General features: G+C 39.8%; 1 protein-coding gene across 1 annotated transcript in view; it reads right to left on the bottom strand.

Annotated features, from left to right (window-relative positions):
- The window catches only part of dnah3 (dynein axonemal heavy chain 3), a 156,707-nt gene that overhangs the window by 67,662 nt on the left and 68,262 nt on the right, over window positions 1-20,783 (bottom strand). The window contains exons 25-37 of the mRNA XM_059979325.1: window positions 19,271-19,381; window positions 19,003-19,117; window positions 17,564-17,762; window positions 15,924-16,032; window positions 14,038-14,151; window positions 11,520-11,696; window positions 10,412-10,503; window positions 8,917-9,136; window positions 7,059-7,193; window positions 5,953-6,064; window positions 2,347-2,588; window positions 1,485-1,585; window positions 1,289-1,394 (exon numbers count right to left, since the gene is read on the bottom strand). Coding sequence (XP_059835308.1) covers window positions 1,289-1,394; window positions 1,485-1,585; window positions 2,347-2,588; window positions 5,953-6,064; window positions 7,059-7,193; window positions 8,917-9,136; window positions 10,412-10,503; window positions 11,520-11,696; window positions 14,038-14,151; window positions 15,924-16,032; window positions 17,564-17,762; window positions 19,003-19,117; window positions 19,271-19,381 — 1,833 coding nt within the window. The remainder of the gene's footprint in view (window positions 1-1,288; window positions 1,395-1,484; window positions 1,586-2,346; window positions 2,589-5,952; window positions 6,065-7,058; window positions 7,194-8,916; window positions 9,137-10,411; window positions 10,504-11,519; window positions 11,697-14,037; window positions 14,152-15,923; window positions 16,033-17,563; window positions 17,763-19,002; window positions 19,118-19,270; window positions 19,382-20,783) is intronic.

Raw genomic sequence — 20,783 nt, 5'->3', positions numbered from 1 at the left:
ATGTTTGCAGTGATGAAGATCAGAATTACAAGTACTGGTCTCCCTTGAACTGGCTATGCTTCAGCTAATCTGTGATAGGGATGCTGCAATTAGCCACAATTCGCCTGGGTTAGGAAAGGAAAATAAGTCAGGGATTCTATTCTTGATTGTTAATGTGATCATTTATTAGGTAAATGTTGTGATGGGACGCAATTAGGCTCACCTGTCCACTGCCCCTCAGCTGCACAGCTGCCAACACTTTCTGCTGGGGCTTTCACAAGAAAGCACTAACATCACCGTCAAGGTCAAGTATGTGTTCGCACAAACCAATCTTACTTGCAGCAGCATCACAGGCATGTATAAGCAGCTTTCATAATTAAATCATAAACATAAATAAAACACTTTTAACAAGAACAAACACAATTAGAAGAAATCATATTGTTCCTAAAATCTAGTGATCGGGGTTGTCTGTGCCAACTGATTTAATAACAGAATAGTTCATATGGGTTTGTTGACTTGTATGGGCGAGGCCTGGGCATCAAGTTGCAGTGTCACAAGGTGAGGGGGTATGAACAACGGGACTCTTTTATTCTGTGAATGTGTTCTTGTGTGTGACTGCAAGCAATGAGTTTTAGCACCATGATCTAATTGTAACGCTGTCTTGCTTGGCTGCATTCATGAGTATTCGTGTAAGGTTGAATGACAATTAAACTTGAATTGAGTTAAAGGGAAGTAGCTGTTCTTCAACTAGGTGGTGTGGGACTTCAGATCTGTACCTCCTATCAATTGGATGGTAAGAAGATGGATTGGCCTGGAAAGTGGGGATCTTTGATGATGGATGCAGCCTTCTTGTAGCAACTCCTGTAGATACTATCAGTGATAGGAAGGCATATACCACTGATGTTTGAGCAGTCTATTGCACTCTGCAGCTTCTTACATTCCTGCACACTTCATTTACAACCAACCACACAGGGGAAAATATTGAATTTTGTAATTAGAGGTTTACTCTCTGAGCACAGAGAGAATTGCCACAAATAAAAGAAAGTAAAGGAGGAAGAAAATTAATGTTAAAAACATGAGTAACATCTTAAACTTCAACATCTGTCCATATTGTCATCAGTAACAGTGAATACTACTTGGCCACATTTTCCTTATGTTCATTGTTTGAAGTGTAAACTTCCAAAACCAAAGACTTACCACTTCTGCTGAAGGGTTTCGGCCTGAAACGTCGTCACTACCTCCTCCCATAGATGCTGTCTGGCCTGCTGAGTTCTGCCAGCATTTTGTGTGTGTTTTTTTTTAAACTTACCAGTTCTTTATGTTCAGCAGTAAGAGTTGATGGTAGTGTATCCATATAAGAATCTTTCAGGGGTGCCCAACCGAGCTGATGGGATTCCAGATATATCATACCACACCTGTTAGAAAGAAGTTCCCAATTCAGCATGTGCAAAGCAAATGAATCTTGTGTTAACTGCTGAGCTTTCGATAATGTCCACAATTAATACCTGCTGACTGTAGCTGGCGAAGCCTGTTCCAGATCTGCTGGCTCAAATATTAAGTTCATTTTAGAACTCATCTGGATAATTTCTCCACTCATCAAGCACAACTGGAAGACAGATGCCACATAAATAATTATGAGTGAATCAATGGCCAAGAGCATTGCATTGTGTTAAATATCACTATATCATGTAATGGGGATGAAAAAAGGGAGCAGACAACATAAATGTAGGGGAGTGTCTAGGTAATAATGACTATAATATACTGCTCTCCCGAGGCATGTTACTGTTCAGCCAGAATCTAGTTGAATGGAACAGAAGATTTCAACATCTATATTGGCATATTCTCACACATGGTTCTCCCATTCAAATCACGGACCAAATACTCTCCAGCCACACAAGTTCAATGGTGTTAAGTAGGAAGGGATGAAGATGAGAGAAGGGGAATATGGTGGGCTCACTAGGTCACAATCTCAGAACTGACTCTGGTGCCATCAGTCAGTGAGTAGAAGGATAGGCCAGATGAATGTGTGGCTAAAGGAATGGTGCGCATGGATAGGCTGGATCATTGGGATCCTTTTCATTAAGAAAGAAATCCTTGGAGGATTTTAGAAAAAAAATACCCAGAGTGTGGTAACATGCTAGCAAAGGGAATGTTGAAGGAAATAATATTGTTGTATTTATGGAGTGGGTAATAAAGCTTATGAGGGAGAAGTGAATGATGCGTTCTACTAAACAGAAAGGATGAAAATGAAGCATAAATTTTGGCATGAATTTGTTGTGGCAAATGACTGGTTTCTTTATGTTCTATGGATTTCTATGTAATTTTTTGAACAAGAATTTCATACACTTATTTTTAAAAATCACCTACTTTCTTGTTATCATCTAATACAGTGTTCATATTTTCAATCCAAACAGCATCAACAGGTCCATCAAATATAATCCACTTTCTCGCATCGGTGGCAGAAGTTGCTTGAGCCCGAAAAGTTGTGGCGAGAACCCCATCTGTCCATTCGTGGCTTATAAGATCAAAGCACCCATAGAGCTGGCCCATGGTTATAGCTTTGGGATTTATTATACAGTATTCAACAGAATACTCATCCATTAACTTTGCTTCAAATGAAACAGATGAAACATTATTCAAAATAACATGTCTACTAAATTAAAGTTTATATTCTTCTGTTTCAGCTTAGCACAACTTGTTGTTAATTTTCTATCTAAGAATGGTGCAAAGTTCCAGCTCTCCCTCCAGCCCTCATGAATCTTATTTACCAATACCATTGCCAAGATCTATTTATGTCTAGTGTGCATTCCAACTATGTTACATTTTAGAAATACATTCTTTCAAGGTGTGAAATGCAATACAAGTTAATAGATGAGAAGGATAGAAGGACTCTATATGCCATGCACTGATAGAAATTCAGCTCTTTGCAATTAATTCTTATCATATCATAAAATGTTCAGAAACTATTTACAATGGAGTTTTCTCTGGTGAATTTTTTCAGCACATCAAAATTTAATTGTCAAATTCAAAAAAATCAAGAATATTTACCAAACAATATATCCCTACCTAATGTGTCCATGCCAAAATTTTGAACCCACTATAAGAAAGAATTTTTTCCCTAATTTATTCAGACTGACCCATTAGTCTGACTTTTCCCTTTGCCCTATTAAAATTTATAACACATTTGATATCAGCATATACATTAGCCAGATCACATTGTTTTGATATTTTAATGAATGTATTAAAAACAACTTGATTTCATGACATCAAAAATCTTCCACACAGAAGCTAATATAATATGGCTTGTTTAACAATAGTGTAGTGTCACCATCCATATAGACTCAGGGGCCACTTTATTATTGACCTCCTGTACCTGTGTCTATGGTCCTCTGCTGCTGTAGCCCATCCACTTCAAGGTTCGACGTGCTGTGCATTCAGAGATACTCTTCTGCACACCACTGTCGTAACGCATGGTTATTTGTGTCACTGTCACCTTCCTGTCAGCTTGAACCAGTCTGGCTATTCTTCTCTGACCTCTCTCATTAATCAGGGATTTTTGCCACTCAGTGGGCAATTTTTGCTTTTCACACCATTCTCTGTAAACTCTAGAGACTATTGTGCATGAAAATCCCAGGGGATCAGTAAATCACCCCATCTGGCACTAAAGTTACTTCGATCGCATTCCTCCCCTGTTCTGATGTTTGGTCTGATCAACAACTGAACCTCTTGGCCATGTCTGCGTGTTTTTATACAGTGAGTTGTTGCCACATTGCAGTAATTACACAATGAAGCAAATAAAAATGACAGTCACAAATACTCCAGAATTATTAAAAAAAAACCCTAAACTTTCCACCTGCTGCCTGCCTCCTCACCATACTCTCAATAACCAAAAACGGTCTCAGACTTCCCTATTTCTTAGCTTCCACAGATGCCGTCATGAGTTTCATAATGCTGACTAATATTCTCTTTTAGTAGTCCAATGTCATTGTGTCAACAACAGTATCTGGCTAGAAAGTTCCAAGAACCTAATTGTACACTACTGCCTTTAAATCCACCCAAATGTTGATTTAGTACAAATAACTGCATTTTTATTTGGAAGAGGTGGAAATCTCTTGATAAGCATGAGTCTCTATATCCAGACATTTTAAGTGCACTTAGACAAAAAGTTTCAAATCAAGAAACACGCAATATTAACTTTGTGACAGCTAAAAGTAGGACATACTAATTTGGAGCAGGTATCCTACTGCCATTTAATAAGATCACGGTTGAACAGATTGTAATCTCAACCCAGCATACCTATCTACCACAGTAACCTTTCACCACCTTGTTTATTGAGTACTGTATCTATCTGCTACTGTCTTGAATAATCAAAGCTCTGCTTTCACTTCCTTTTGAAGAAAGGTTCCAAAGACTCACAAACTTCTGAAAAAATATATTTAAACCTCTGATCAAAATGGGCAACCCACTATTTTTGAAGAGTGGCCAATAGTTGTGGGCTCTCCCATGAGAAGAGGCATCTTCTACACATTCACATTCACCTCTGCATCCCTCAGGATCCTGTATATTTCCAATCAACTCTCATTTCATTCTTCTGACTCTGGCTGATACAACCCTAGCCTGTCCAATCTTTCTTCATAAGACAACCCACTCTTTCTATAAAGCTTTTCTAAACTGCTTCCAAATATACATACATATACATATATATTTGGCTGGTTGAGTTTTTACTAATATTCTATATGTACGTGTGATGACTGGGCCTCAAAGCCACGGTGTCACCTACTGAGAATCAGGCTTCGGAGCAAGAACTGGGCCTCAAAGCTACAGATTCACCCACTGAGAGTCAGGTGTCAGGACGAGGTCTGGGCCTGAAAGCCACAGATTCACATAGTGAAAGTCAGGCATCAGGGCAAGGACTGAGCCTCAAAGCCACAAATTTGTGTTATGAGAGTCAGGCATCAAGGAGATGACTGGGCCTCAAAGCCACAGATTCACCTTGTCAGAGTTAGGTGTTGGGGTGAGCACTGGACCTTAAATTCACCTAGTGAGAGTCTGGTGTCAGGTTGATGACTGGGCCTCAAATCCACAGATTCACCTAGTGAGAGTCAGGCATCGGGGAGATAATTGGGCATGAAAGCCATAGATACACCTAGTGAAGGTCAGGCGTCAGGGCAAGGACTTGGCCTCAAAGCCACGGATTCACCTTGTGGAAGTCAGGCGTCAGGGTGAGAACTAGGCCTCAAAGCCATGCATTCAGCTAGTGAGAATGATAATGACAATTAAACTTGACTTGAATTGAAGTGATGAAGGTCTCTCCTTCAATAAGGAGGTAAATAAGTCTACCATACTCCAGATGTGGTCTCACTATTGCCCTGTATAACTGAAGCTCACCTTCTCACTTTTCAAAGTTCAAGTTCAAAATCCAAAGTAAATTTATTATCAAAGTACATATATGTCAGCATATACAACCCTGAGATTCATTTTCTTGCTGGCAATCCATAATAGAATCAATGAAAAGCCGCACCAACTTGGGCGGTCAACCAGTATGCAAAAGACAACAAACTGTGCAAATACAAAAAGAAAGAAATAATAATAAGTAATAATTATCAAGAAGGAGATGAAGTTTCATCTAAAAGCTTTGTATTTAATTTCTGTCTTTCCCAATTACTTGCACACATACATTTTGCAAATCATGTACCGGAATACCCAGATGCTTTCACTTTAGCCCTCAGCAATCTCTCACTTTTTAGATAATGTGCTTTGTATTTATTTTTCTTCCTGCTACAATTTCCTATTTTCTGACATAGTACTCCATTTGTTGGCTCTTTGCCCATTTACTAAATCCATCCACACACCTTTGTGACCTCCTCGTGTCCACTTTACAACTCACTTCCAATCTACCTCTGGGTTTATGAAAGTTTTTACTTTGCAAAGCTACAACAGATAATTTACTTTAAGTGTCCGATAAAACCTTACCTGCATACAAGTCACTGAGTGCTCCTGCCAGCACTTTGTAGGCACAGGTTTTACCACCCAAAGGATCACCAACAATCATGAACCCATGGCGTACTAACATCATTTCATAAATCTGTTGAAGGAAATCATTGGTTAACCAATTAAATCAGAACACTTCACCTCAGTAACCATTGTTTTATTTACAGAATCACAGCTGCAGGAGCAAAAAAGCACAAAAATTTATAAAACGTTCATTTTTTATACTCAACATTGACAAATAATTCCAAACCTTTGTCAGCCTAAATCCAATTCACCTTTTGTTCACAGATCTACAGCACGCAGCAATGTGTATCTGATTATGCTAAAGGTGAACCGTTCCTGAAGAACAGTTTATCATCGATGCTAGACCTCACCCTCCCCATGTGCTCGATAATCAGGTTCGTTACATTCTGTACCTCCTCAGGAATTCTCTTCTGTCAATGAGCTAGAGACACAAAGATACCCACAGAAGGGAACATCTTCACCACCCTTCCTCTCCTAGTTGTGCACCTTCCAAGATCATCCAACATAAGAGTGCTTTGTTGGAAAGAAGATAAAGGTAGCTCCCATTGACTAAATCTGCAAATTAACATTGCATTTTGCTCCACCTTTATGCAAGTAGGCTAGATATTTTATTGGCATCAAAGGCATGCATTCCAACACCTGTCATAGCAGTGTACATTTTAAAGCTGTGGCATATCTAATCAATCTTGCTCTTACAGTCATCTGGTGTCCTATTCATAATGAATGCTTCAACACATTTAGACACAGCAGTGTGAAAGCTCAAAGGGAAAATAAAAACTGTATGTTCATATTTATTTGGCAACACAACATTCTGGTTCATTTCACTAAATTAGCCATCTGCGGATGAGCACAGTATTAGTGTTGTTCATGCCTCCCTTAAAAACCATCCACATAAGCATCAAGAAACAATCTATTTTGCCGTTTGAAAGTGCATGGTATGGTGGGACAAACATACTAATAACACAACTAGATAAGTAGATGCAGATCATCAAAAATCAGCAGCTACCATAAATATGTACTTCTGAAAAATATCATGTCAAAGGAAAGATGACAATTAAAATGACCTGAATAATCTTCTCAATAAACCATGGAACTGGCTGTAGTTTCATTTTCTTGATGTTGTCCTTCAACGCCTTAAGAAAGACCTCACGTTCTGGTACAGGGAGCACCACACCAGGGAACAGGTCAGATATAATGCCCTAAAGTAATGAGACAGACAGGCTTCATTGTAACAATAAAAAGCTTGCATTTATAGAACCATCTTCCCATTTTTATGAAGTCCTTCACAAACAAAGAAGCCTTGGTGAAGTGTACTGTACTAGTGCAGAAACACAATAGAACATTTTTGAACAGCACGTTTCCGCAAACTGAAACAAATGACAGAATGGCCAGTTTAATACCGCTGGCTTAAAGTATAATTATGGATTGGTAAGTGCTTCGCACCAGCTTCTCAGCACTACACAATTAAGAACAAGAATTTAAATTATAAGTTTTGGTGAACACAAAAGATCCTGCAGATGCTAGAAATCCAGAGTAACACACACACAAACACATACTTATACAATGCTGGAGGAACTCAACAGGTCAGGCAGCATCTATGGAAATCAATAAACAGTCAGTGTTTTGGGCCGAGACCTTCTTCAGAACTGGTAAGGAAGGGGAAAGATACCAGAATAAGGTGGGGGATGGGAAGGAGGACAAGCTAGAATCTGATAGTGAAGCCAGGTGAGTGTGGGGGGGGGGGGGGTATTGAAGTAAAAACTGGGAAGTGTTAAGTGGAAATGGCAAAGGGCTGGAGAAGAAGGAATCTGATCGGAGAGGAGAGTGGATCATGGAAGAAAAGGAAGGAGGAGGGGCATCAGGAGGAGGTGATATAGGAGATGTGAATGGGATCAAGGAAGGAGGAGGGGCACCAGGGGGAGGTGATAGACAGGTGAGGAGATCAGTCTCCATGGTGCCCCTCGCTCACTTACCTGGCTTCACCTATCACCTTCTAGCGTGTCCTCCTTCTCCACCCCCTACCTACTTAATCCAGCACCTTCCCCCTTTGCTTTCCGGCCCTGATAAAGGGGTTTGGCACAAAACATCGGTTGTTTATTCAGTCCCATAGATGCCGTCTGACCTGCTGAGTTGCTCCAGCATTCTGTGTGTGTGGTAATGTGTTTTGGTGAATGATTTCCTTCTACAACGCTGTGCTGAAATTGTCAGATTCACTGGGGTAATCAAAAACAATCACTGAAAATCCATGGACCACAATGTCTACGCTTGATGAAAAACAAGCTATGAAGTCAATTTGCATCTTCTATCACTTGGTCTGTAACCCTAAAGTATGGTGAGGATTTCTACCTTCAGTCAGTTTCAGATTCCTACCAACATTAGGATGAAAACATTTTTCCTCATCCTCCCATTAATTCAGCCATCAATTGCATGAATCTGCATCCTCACCACCCAGAGTCCCGATGCACATGGTTTTAGCAAAAGAAAAATCGATCCTTACTTCTTTTATCTAAGCCCTTTGTTATTTTACACTTCAATTAAGTCTACCTTTTAGATATTTTTGTTATAAAGAAATTAACTCCATCTTATTTAATCTTTCCTCATAGTTACAAGTTTCCAGTCCTTGCAACATCTTTGTAAATCTCCTCTGCACCTTCCTCAGTACACCCAAAACTTTCCTATAACAGGGATACCCAACTATAAACAATAGTCAAACTTAGGGATGTTTTTAGTTTTTATTTAATTCTTAACATTATGGCTAATCACTTTCACAAATGCACTATGCCTTGTCAGCCTTTGATAATTAATGTCACAAAAATCTATTTATAATAAATTAGCTGTGCAATGCAGACTCAATCCCACTGGGTTTTTTTTTTAGTCGCAATGACCCCCCACCTCCACGCCTAAGGTTTCCTGATACTGTACCTGAAACAGTGGTACATCCTGGGACAAGAACTTGGCTAAGTTCACATCCAGCAGGGCCTGCAGCAGCAGCACACTCTCATCCTGAGCTGTAAATTTCAGCTTCAGGTTTCCAGCTGCTGTGAGGACAGACTTCACTGCACGCATGCCGTAGTCATAGTGATGCTGCGACGATAGTTGCTCAGAGCACAGGCGATAGGTGGCCACGATCTTCTGAGAAAGGCTGGGGAAGCGAGTATTACAGGTGAGGGTCAATGGGGAGTGAGAGCAACAAAACACAGCTAAAATAATTGTGTTAGACAAAATTAAACCTTAATCATGTACAGAATGAACAAATGCTGAGACATAACTAGTGATCCTTTGAGCCAGACAGTCACATCACGTTATACTGTACTTTAAAGATGCAGTCCTGGGATTTTGAAAGAACACAGTTCTTCCAAATTTAATTTAATTTGTATTGTCAGATTACTTGAACCAGAACGAAAGCAAGAGGCATGCAGATGGACCTTAAAAAATGGCCTATGTAGGTATGTAGCAGTTTGAAGTACCTATCATAATGTCACACATTATTGTACAAACTTAATTATATAATCCATGTGCATCAGCCCTCCTATCAGTAATTTCTGCTGCTGTTGTAGAGTCAGGGAAGGGGGTCACTCAAGTTAAGTAACTCCACCAAAGCTCCTGCATCAGTAGTATTTTTTTGCCAAAGGCAAAACAAAGTCTGCGGCCACAGCTGTTGTAGTGATCCAGAGTACACGGCAGGAATGTGATTTCCACAGACTACAGCCCTGAGTTGTCGAATGTTGAACTTCAAGAAATTTGGGATCCTGGCCAAGTTTTCATCCCTTCCGATCCTTGCAAATTTATTTGGGGAATACAAGGCCATGTATTTTCAGTCAAAATATCATCATAAGGACATACTCTTCATGATAAAGGTCACATTAACACTGATTCTGATACAATACCTTGGCAGATGTGGCTTCCACAACTGTGCTGCTCCAAAGAGCGCTATTTGAGGTCATTCTTACCCTCGGCCATTAGGCTCTACAATGAATCAACCTATATCCACGGAGGTGATGACCCCCTCCGGTTAGTCTGTTTGAAGTAACTTATTTTTTATTCTTTCTTACTTCTAACGCTTGCATATTTGCGTATCTGTGCACTTGTAATGCTACTGTGACACTGCAATTTTCTTTGGGATCAAGGAAGTATCTATCTATCTGTCTTCCATTGGTCACAACTGGTATGCTAGCCCTGCAACTCCAAAGAAAGAAGTTACTTCCTGCATCAGGTGGAGATCAGAACAAACTGTCCAAGGTGGACAAGTGATAGGCAAAGCACCCATCTTTTGTCGAAAATCAGCTGGTCTCATATAGTATGTAGGCACCGGACACGGCTCATCAATTGTATTTGTTTCCACTGCGATGTGGATAGCATTACCTACTGCTATACTTCAAAGAGGGTCTAAGGTAACTTAAATATATATAATTTTTACCTTCGTGAGTCAATGAACCCCATTGAATAAAGGGAAATTTCACCAATCAGAGCATAGTCTGGAACCATCATTGCCACCGTACGGAATAATGCCTGGAAGGAAACAGTGCAGATGAAAAACTTCTCTTTCATCACATCCAGTCATTTATGTCCTGAGAAGGAAATTTATCTATTATTAAGAGGAACAGACAGAGTGGACAGCCAGCTCCTCTTCCCCAGGGCACCACTGCTCGATACAAGAGGACATGGCTTTAAGGTAAGGGGAGGGAAGTTCAAGGGGGATATTAGAGGAAGGTTTTTCACTCAGAGAGTGGTTGGCGCGTGGAATGCACTGCTGGAGTCAGCGGTGGAGGCAGATACACAAGTGAAGTTTAAGAGACTACTAGACAGGTATATGGAGGAATTTAAGGTGGGGAGTTATATGGGAGGCAGGGTTTGAGGGTCGGCACAACATTGTGGACCGAAGGGCCTGTAATGTGCTGTACTATTCTATGTTCTATGTACTAGGCACCAAATTAGGTATCTTATTCACTTTAGTACTTGGCATTGTCAATATAAAAATAGCCATGGCTGATGCAATCAAAATGCAAAACTGACTCGAATATGGGGTTTATTTGGATTCAAAAACTCTGCTACAGTGATCTCGAAGTCTTTCAGCACACCACTCATTGCTTATAACTATTGTAGTGTCTTTAAGTGTGTTTACTGAGAATACGAGTTATATTAAATATCGTTAGACCAGACAATGATTTAGCTGAGAGTTCACTCCTCAGTTAAAGCTGCTCCATTGATAACTCTGACACTGTTCTTTGCCTTTACTAGGGCAAGATGGTAAGAAGCACAGGGGAAATTTCCTTTTGGGTGAGTGAAAAAGAAACAGAATTTTGAGCTTCATTCCTGTAAGTAAAATCAGAGATTTCAGTCTTCAAATGACTAAGTACAAGTTTCAAAAACAAACAGCTGGGAAATCAACCTGCATCAAATAATGATAGAAATGCATTTATATCTTTCTATTTGTCTTAACTCAAAATAATTTGATATCATTGCCAAACACTTTTCAGAATTTGGACTTGTTTGAACATCGTCAAATCAGAAAGTAAAAGCCTTACCTTAAGGTTGTCTGGAAGTTCTGCCCGACCAGCATAGCCAGGATTCATAGTTATAAAGACTGAACAGGTTGGGTTGAGAGAAATTTCAGTACCTTCAAAGAGAAACGTTTTAAGTTTCCGTATAATTGCTTGCTGAATGCTGAGAATCTGCTGTGCAACCACAGACAGCACTTCAACCTAGAGATGGAAACAACAACCTAATGGTGAGACCTTTCAGAGTAAGTTTACCCATCCCCCATCTGCTTTTTTCCATTCCCCATTTTGGCCCCTCTCTTACTGTTTCTCTTCTCACCTGCCCATCACCTCCTTCTGGTGGTGCTCCTCCTCCCTCCCTTTCTCCTCCTTCCTCCCCTCCCTTTCTCCTCTCTGATTGTGCTTCTTCAGCCCTTTATCTCTCCTATTGTATCATCTCTCAACATCTCACTTCATCCCCCCTCCCCCAACCTTCCCCCTCACCTGATTTCACCTATTATTGGCCAGCTTGTATTCCTTCCCCCTCTCCCCTCCCCTCACTTCTTATTCTAGCTCCTTCCCCCTTCCTTTCCAATCCTGTTGAAGGACCTCCGCCCAAAACGTCAACTGTTAATTCCCCTCCATAGACGCTGCCTGATCAGTTCAGCTTCTCCAGCATTTTGAATTTGTTGCTCTGTATAACCTCCAGCTCTTTTCTCTTTCATTGTGTAAACCATAAAGGATAAAATAATAATATTGTGCAGGATGATGATATTTTGAAGAATATGACATATCCTAAAAGATGACAATATGCCATTACAAAAAAATCACCTCAGTCGTTCCCCAACAACTGCCAAGTAATTTGGAAAACCCAATAAATGATTGCTGCCAAAGTCCAAGCAGAGGCCATACGTAGACCTCCTTGGGCATTCCAGATTACTGAAGGATGATGATACTTGTGCTTAAAAATGAAACCAGCAAACAAATCTCCTCCATTGACAAATAACATGGTCTTCTGAGCAGCAGCAAGACACTCACGGGAAACGGGGGCTGTTTAAAAGTGTGTGTTGGATTATGTCAAGTCAAGTCAAGTCAACTTTTAGTATCATTTCGACCATAACTGCTGGTACAGTACATAGTAAAAATGAAACAACGTTTTTCAGGACCATGGTGTTACATGGCACAGTACAAAAAACTAGACTAAACTACGTAATTAAAAGAAACACAGAGAAAGCTACACTGGACTACAGACCTACACCGGACTGCATAAAGTGCACAAAACAGTGCAAGCATTACAATAAATAATAAACAGGACAGTAGGGCAAGGTGTCAGTCCAGGCTTTGGGTATTACTAACGAAGTAGCAAAGTAAGTAAGGAGTATTACTGTCATTCTGTTGGCAGTTCCATCAGAAGACTGAGCAAAGAACGACAGCCTCACTCTCAGAATCTTGAGGAAGCAGAGGTCCAGGAAGCTGAGTAATTAGATTCGGTTGTTTCTTTCTAAACTGGGATGAGGAACTTCGAGCCTCATAAACCAAACTCCCAGTGTTTGTATTCAGAACCACCTTTGCCACAAAGGGGAAAATGTCAGTTTATACCATGGCCTGCAATGAGTTGAACATACAAGTTCAGTCAAGATCTAAATAAATGGGATAGCAGGCCTGGGGGTGGGGGGGGGGGAGCAAAGTGACCTCTAAGCTTTACTGTACACTAAAGTTCCTGTGTAGTCAGAACAAAGGCCATTACAATTCCATGAAATTATGCATTTGTCCCTCAGGTGTCTGTGCCTATCTATTATAGATAAGTTCATTTGTCTTTGTTATCAAATACAAAATTTACATGTTGTTTTTAACTCTTTTAAAACCCTGCACCTTTTTCACAAAATGTCGTGATCGTGTTCCCGAGTTAATCTGAGTATTTCGGGACATTTTGTGACATTAAGGATGTTTTGAAAATGGAAATTGCTAATGTTCTTGGATTCGAATGGGTCATCTTCAAACCTACTGCAGGAATAAGACTGATTTCATCCACAGCTTGTGATGAGTTAGTTGTCCAGTCAGACACCATCTGAGATGTATGTAGCCACATTACACCTCTGCTACTTGCAAAAAAAAGTACAAGCAAGAGTTCCTGCTGCTTATTGTTAGTCAGTAATCTCTACTGTATAAACTTTGGTCAAGGACAACCTCAAGTAATGTTTTTTACTTTACTCTTTAATTATCCATGAGGGGTTAAATCCACTGACACTGATTGCTTTGGTCCATTTGATACAGAGTTGGTGATTGGCTAATGGAATCATCGACTGGCAACGATTTATGACTCAGGAGAGAATGGGAAACAACTAGATTTTATTTAAAAAAGGAGGGCCAAAGTAAACAAAAGAAAATAACAGCAAAGAAACCTTAGCTTAAATAATGCTTTTAAATGTTTTAGTAAATGAGTGCAAATGTGTAAAAACTGAGATCTATGCAAATTCTCCAGCTCATTGAGCTTTCTGTTTACTGCATTGTTAATTAAGTAAATATTGTAACTAAAAAGTCATCATCTTCCCATCAAAGTAATTACCTCTATTCTGTTGAACTCATCAAAGCAGGCCCAGGCCCCAGCTTGGGCAAGACCCTTGAAAAATTTGCCCATTGCTTTGTAATCCAGACCATCGGAGCAGTTGAAAACTACACACTGCAAGAACAAAGAAAAGGCCAATCTTGTTGAACAACACACTTAAAGGCAATATCTACTCTACATAAATGCAAGCCTCCATTCTTTATTTAAGAAGCATTTGACAGAGACTTTTTCCTTTTAGTTTTATGTCATGACACATTACACCAGATTTCTGATCAAGGTCATTGAGACAATCTACTGAATTTAGCAATTTTTTTATTAGCCTAGAACAAAAGCACCATAAAAATGATCACGGTAATAAATATATTCTCAGGACTTCATATCCAAAGCTCTAAGTGCACCATTTAGACAAATCAGCAAACTATGCTCAGCCTCCGAGGCTCATTAAACATTAATGGAATGCATTTCACAAGAAGAATGCACTGATGTGGCTCATAGTCAATCTATTGACACGAATGATGGAATTCTAGGTAATAGCTGTTTAGGATATAGGTACAATTGTTATTTTGACTTCCACTACCTGGACAGTAATTTGACTGAGCAGATCTCCTACCTATTGTAAAACATGCCTGACTTTTATTTTTCCCACATGACTAAATAATCAATATGATGAACATTTTACCCCAGTAAGCATTATCTCTGGCCCAGCTGATAGAAAAGATTGAAGATTAAAGCTTTATTTCGAAAGATACAGTGAAATGCATTATTTGAGTCAATGACCAACACAATCCGAGGACTGTGCAGCGGGCACCCGCAAGGGCCACCATGCTTCTGGCACCAACAGAGCATGCCCACACCTTACTAACCCTAACCCCTATGTCTTTGGACTGTGGGAGGAAACCAGAGCACCCAGAGGAAACCCACACAGTCACAGGGAGAACTTACAGACTCCTTACAGATAATAACATGAATTGAACCTCAATCTTCCAATCGCTAGTGCCGTAAAGCTTTTACACAAACTGCTATGCTACCGTGCTGTTCTCAAAGATAAAAATCGGGATAGCTCCCAGTTCGGAAAGGTGAGCATAACATAACTGAATTTCCAACCCAGAATTTTTGGAGGTGCAACCTTTTGGGTGAGACTTTAAATTGTGGCCCAATCTGCTTCCTCAGGCGAGTGTGGAAGATTCCACAGTAACGTGACAATATGCGAGTGGTCAACAGATAAGCCAACTTGATCTTGTGCACCACCTACTCAGTACAAAGTCCCGTCTTCACACAAAGAGATGCTCTACATTGTCTGGTGTGGCAATGCCAATGAACAGATTTGACAACTCAAACCTGGGTAAACAGAAGATTAAAACTGGTTCAGGAGAGGATGCCAGGCCAGCACTTCTCCTAAAAGTGAGGTCCCATCCTGATGAAACTGTGCTAAATCTATTGAAGAAAGCAATCTCACAATCAGATCAAAGCTGTGAGAAAGGTCGTGAATAATTAAAAGCCTACAGAAGAGTGGGCCAAGAACATCCCCATCTTCAACAACGAAAGGGCCCGTCCCATGCAACCATGCCAAGTGAAAGATCCTTGCCATTTGCTGTGATGATCTACACTACCACAGAAGTCAGTCTTTAGCCAACTTAATTTGCCCCTCAAAAAGAAATAGCATCATTAAAATGGCTGAATACAGCGATAACTCAGGGAACAGGTGAACTGGAGTGGTGAGGATCTGCACTCCAGAGCTACTCATGCCTTTAGCCAGGCTATTCCAAAACCATTCATTACAGAGTTAACAAATAGAAATAGCAAATAGAAATTGCAACGCAGGTTATTTCTTTAAAGTGTTACTATAAAAGCATGGAGTAACACCTGGGTACTTGTCATTTAATTACCTGCTTGGCTATTGCTTTTGCCAAATCTTTTGTTGTTTCTGTTTTGCCAGTTCCTGCCGGTCCTTCGGGGGCACCGCCAAGGTTTAATTTTAATGCTCCCATCAATGTCCTAGATAGATCACAAGAAAAATGCAACATTTAATCAGGAAAATAAAGATAACAAATCATGGATTTTCCAAACTACTTGAACACAATAGATTTTTATTGTTCGAGTGCCATAATCTGTCTGGTTTTAAAAATTGTTTAAACATTCCAATAAATATCATTGTTCTATAATATTAATACTCCTTTACGTCAATATAGCTTCCTCCTAATGGGATTCGATTTCATTGACCATGATTTTGCCAGTCTGTTTAATCTTCCGGAGCAGAGATTCCCAACCTGAGGTCTATGAGCTACTTGGTTAATGGCAAAGCTCCATGGCATAAAAAAGGTTGGGATCCCCTGCTCTGGAAGATTGTACGGGTTGCAGTTTGGTTTTAATGACTTTCTCCAATCAGACTCTGATCATGTACAGTGTTTTATTTCTGGTTGAAAGCTGCAGGGGAAAAACTTAACTCTCAGAAGCTTTTGTTGCCTCTGATAACAAAAACAGAAAGACACTTGTTATTAGAAGCCATCTCAAGGTACCAGCTCATCATTAATGCCCTTCAGGGAAGATCTAGTGTTCTTACTTGGTCTGGAACTGCTTTCCACCCCACAGCAATGTATTTGACTGCCCTCTTAAAAAGGTACAGCAATCTTCTCAGTTTTATCAAACCACCAACTAAAATAATGGTCAGAACAGATAATGCATGGCAAAGGACCTGTTCCTGAGCTGTGCTCTCTGAATCGATTGAAATCCTTCACCACAATTAAGTAGTCATTCAAGGAAGATTGCTGCATCTTTTCGTTAGCAAGTAGGGAACATAAAATCTAGTCTTCTCAGTAACATTATCAATGCACATATGCATAAAGAAAAACAGAATTCTTGTTCTGTAAATAAGCCTCAGTAATTATTTTTAAGTATTGCTAAAGAACTGCCAAGTATTTATACAATGGGTATGGCAATTCTGGCTGGAATCTAACCGAGACCCCAAGTTACTTCAGTTACCATATACAGAACATACATTTCCTGAATGAGCTGAAGTTCATTCAAATTTTCAATTGAAAGATCAGAATGAAGGAGAAGGAAGTATTTGGGTGTTTCCCAATTATTATCAAATAAAATGCATAGATTGGATTCTCTTAAATTTCTGAAACTAAAATGACTTTAGATCAATTTGAAAGTTTGAAAAAGCATGGGTTTCATCATCGTCAAACTAGACAAAAATTAAGCCTTCCCTTTTTTCTCTAAAGGACAAACATGCATCTTCATACAAACTTACCAACTTTCAACACACACACACACACACCCATCTACAAGGTAGAAACCTTAATTCAAAGACATTTCATTCACAGACAAAATCACTTTGCAGAAATATTAATCTAAGTTGCTATGTTAGTAGCAGAAGCAGGTGAAAATCCTTTCTGATTTGATTTGACACAGACTGCTCATTTCACTGTATGTTTCAATGTATAGGTGACAATTAAGGCTAATCTTCATACCAGAAACACAGAGTGGACAGTTTCTTACAGAAGAATAAGCAGCGGTACTTTACCTGTAACATCGGTCAGTGAGCGGTGTTATAACAAGTCGTGCAGAGTTACCCAGATATTCGTAACCATATGTCAAAACAGTAGTGATCATACGCACAATCACCTCATCTTCTTCCCAGTAATTTCTCAGCTGGGATATCCACATGAAATCATTGAGGCTTGATATATTAGCATCTGTCAATTGGGCAACTACATCACGTGCTGTCAGAACAGAACAATTAGTATATTGTAATCTTTTTAAATATCTCTAAACCTTCCCTTTAGTCCTATCAAAGTACAATCCTATTGAGCTGTAGTAACTTCAGTGGCCATTATTTACATAAGACACTTCAAATCTGAAACATTGCATTCCTCCAGTACTTCACTCTTTTGGGTTTATGTGTGTATACTATCAGAAGGAGAGGCTGTTAAACATTTAGGTGAAGAAACTGAAAATAATTTCACTTTCAGAGGATTAGGGAGATTTATTGCATTCCTATCCCTGTCCCAGGCGACCAACTAGTCAGACGTAGAACCTGTTATGCACCAGACTCACAGAAAAGCATGGTCTGACTTGGATGGCCAAAGTCACATAGTCCACATGGTCCAATTCTGGACCTCCCTTAGCATATGTTCTGTTGGTTGAGAATGGTTCAGGGTTACAGTCTGGGACTTCATCACTTGGGTCAATTACCAGTTTGTGGTTGCTAATGTTTGTAAATAACTATTAATAGACAAGACTCTTGTCAGTTTGTAAGGACTTGGAGTGTGATTTAACAACACAGGAATGAGAGCAACACCTAATTGGACCTTTGTGTCTGTTCTGACATTAAATAAGATCACAGCTGACCTTTAATCTCTGAGTCACTTCTCTGTATTTGCTTCATATCCTCTGATCTCTAAAAATCCATCTCTCAATCTCTGTCTAATCTTGAGCAGAGAATTACAAAGAACCACCACCATCTGGGTGAAGAATCAGATTCAGGCTTACTACCACCGACGTACATTGCGAAATTTGTTGTTTTTGTGGAAGTAATACAATGCAAGACATAAAAATTACTATAAGCTAAAATAAATAAAAGTGAATAAGAGGAATAGTGAGGTGGTGTTCAAGGGTTCGTGTCTCAGCCCTGAATAATCAAGCTCACACTTTGTGAAACCCAAAACAAATTATGTTCCAAGCCAACAAAACTTGTTCAATGATTCTCTTCAAAGAAGTCAACTGTATTATGCAAAAAAAGCCAGCTCTTTTATGTGAAGGTAACAAATTCCTTTCTTTGAAATGAATTTGACACCTTTACATAATGCAGCTGACTTTTCAAAGCTTTAGTTGTCTGGGCAACTTCATGGCTTTATCACTTCTGCCCACATCCTCAGAACAAATTATTTAAGAAAATGTGACTCGCTGAAACAAACATCTTACTGTTCCTTCTCCCAGAGAAAAGCTTCGGGCAATAATTACCATGCACATCGATGACAATCAGTGCTCCAAGACTCATGCGTTCACCACTAGATAGCTTTCCTCGCACTAGTTCCACTATTTCATTGATCTGTTCATTGCTTTTCTGTAGATAATCCTTCAAAGCAATGGGGAAATGTGTTGCCATAGTAATTAGTGCACTCAAAAGAGAAAAGCAGTGATCAACAAATTTTTTTTCCGAAATTTGAAGAATTTTCTCCTGTGAGGTGTATCCTCACACCACAAACAGGCTGACTTGATTTCAACTTACAGGTAAAGTTCCATTTTTAATAGCCTCAGAAACCTGACTGGTCCAGTAGATCGAGGACACGGAAATCACAACCTGTCCAGGCCACTGAAGAACCCATTTTCTACGAGGAAGCTTCAAAAGCAAAGAATAACACACTTAAATAATTTCAAATCTCAAATGATCAACATTTTTCATGACCACTGAGTATATAATATTCTCATATTTCCCTTTAACTTACAATCTACAGGATCTAGGCCTACTCTGGGCTGCTCTGGGGATTTGGATCCAAGGACTCAATTTGGTTTGGAATGCAGTTGTGGTTGCCTGCTTCTGTTGTTTGCATAATTTGTTTTGTTCTTTTTTCCCTCTTTCTCTCTGGACACAGGGGGTTGGTCTTTTTTTTTAAATTGGGTTCTTTCAGGTACCTTGTTTTGCAACTGCCTGTAAGCAAACAAATCTCAAGGTCGCATAATTTATACATTCTTTGATGATAATAAATGCAATCTGAATCTTAATTTTATTTCTCTGCTTATTTCTCTATGATGTTTTATTTTCATGTGTCCATCAGCTCTACAACCACTTCCGCTTGGGATAATTTGCAATTAACTTTATGTGTTTGGGAATGGGTGGAAACCAGGCCCGGAGAAAACCCATGCTGTCTCAGGGAGTACCTGCAAACTCCAAACAGGTAGTAGCAGAGGTCAGGATTGAACCTGGGCCACTGGAGGTGTAGCAGAGGTCAGGACTGAACCTGAGCCACTAGAGATGCAAGCTGCAGTTCTACCTGAGCCACTCATTGTTAAATACACAACTTTCACTGGCAGATAACATGCTTCATAAGTTTTTATTAAATATCAGAATACTTTGTTTCCAATATCAACAGAATCCAGTAAAGGATGCACATTGCCTCCTGCTGTGGTAAGTTCCAGGGACTATGCTACAATACCTTGGAGATAATTCATGAGTGTTAAAGGTAAGTACTGAGCTCCATTGTAAGGGGGGTGGACATCTATTTCTCAAATGCACCCCTCCTCTCCTCCACCATTCTTCAATCCTGTTTCCCTCTCCTTACCTGCCCATCACCTCCCTCTGTTACTCCTCCCCTTTCCCTTTCCTCCATGGTCTTCTGTCCTGTCCTAACAGATACCCCCTCCTCCATCCCTTTATCTCTTTCAGCAGTCAATTTCCCAGTTCTTTAATTCACCCCGCCCCCTCTCCTGGTTTCATCCATCACCTTGTACTTCTTCCTCCCCTTACATTCCTACTCTGACTTCTCCCTTTCCTTTCCAGTCCTGATGAAGGGTCTCGGCCCGAAACTCTTTTCCATAGATGCTGCCTGGCCTGCTGACTTCCTGCAGCATTTTGAATGCGTTGCTTTGCATTGTTTTACTGAGTAAACATCCCAGCATAACCAGGATATTGATAGGGAAAGAATAAACTGATGCAAATACATTAACAAAAGGCAGCATGAAACACAGGTTACAACTAATTCCATCAAACAATGAGCTGATAGGAATTATCATAATCATTTACA

This window comes from Hypanus sabinus, chromosome 9 (assembly GCF_030144855.1).
Source record: "Hypanus sabinus isolate sHypSab1 chromosome 9, sHypSab1.hap1, whole genome shotgun sequence".
Lineage (NCBI taxonomy): Eukaryota > Metazoa > Chordata > Chondrichthyes > Myliobatiformes > Dasyatidae > Hypanus > Hypanus sabinus.
Note: the sequence above shows the minus strand (reverse complement) of the source record. Positions and strands in the feature narration are given on the sequence as shown.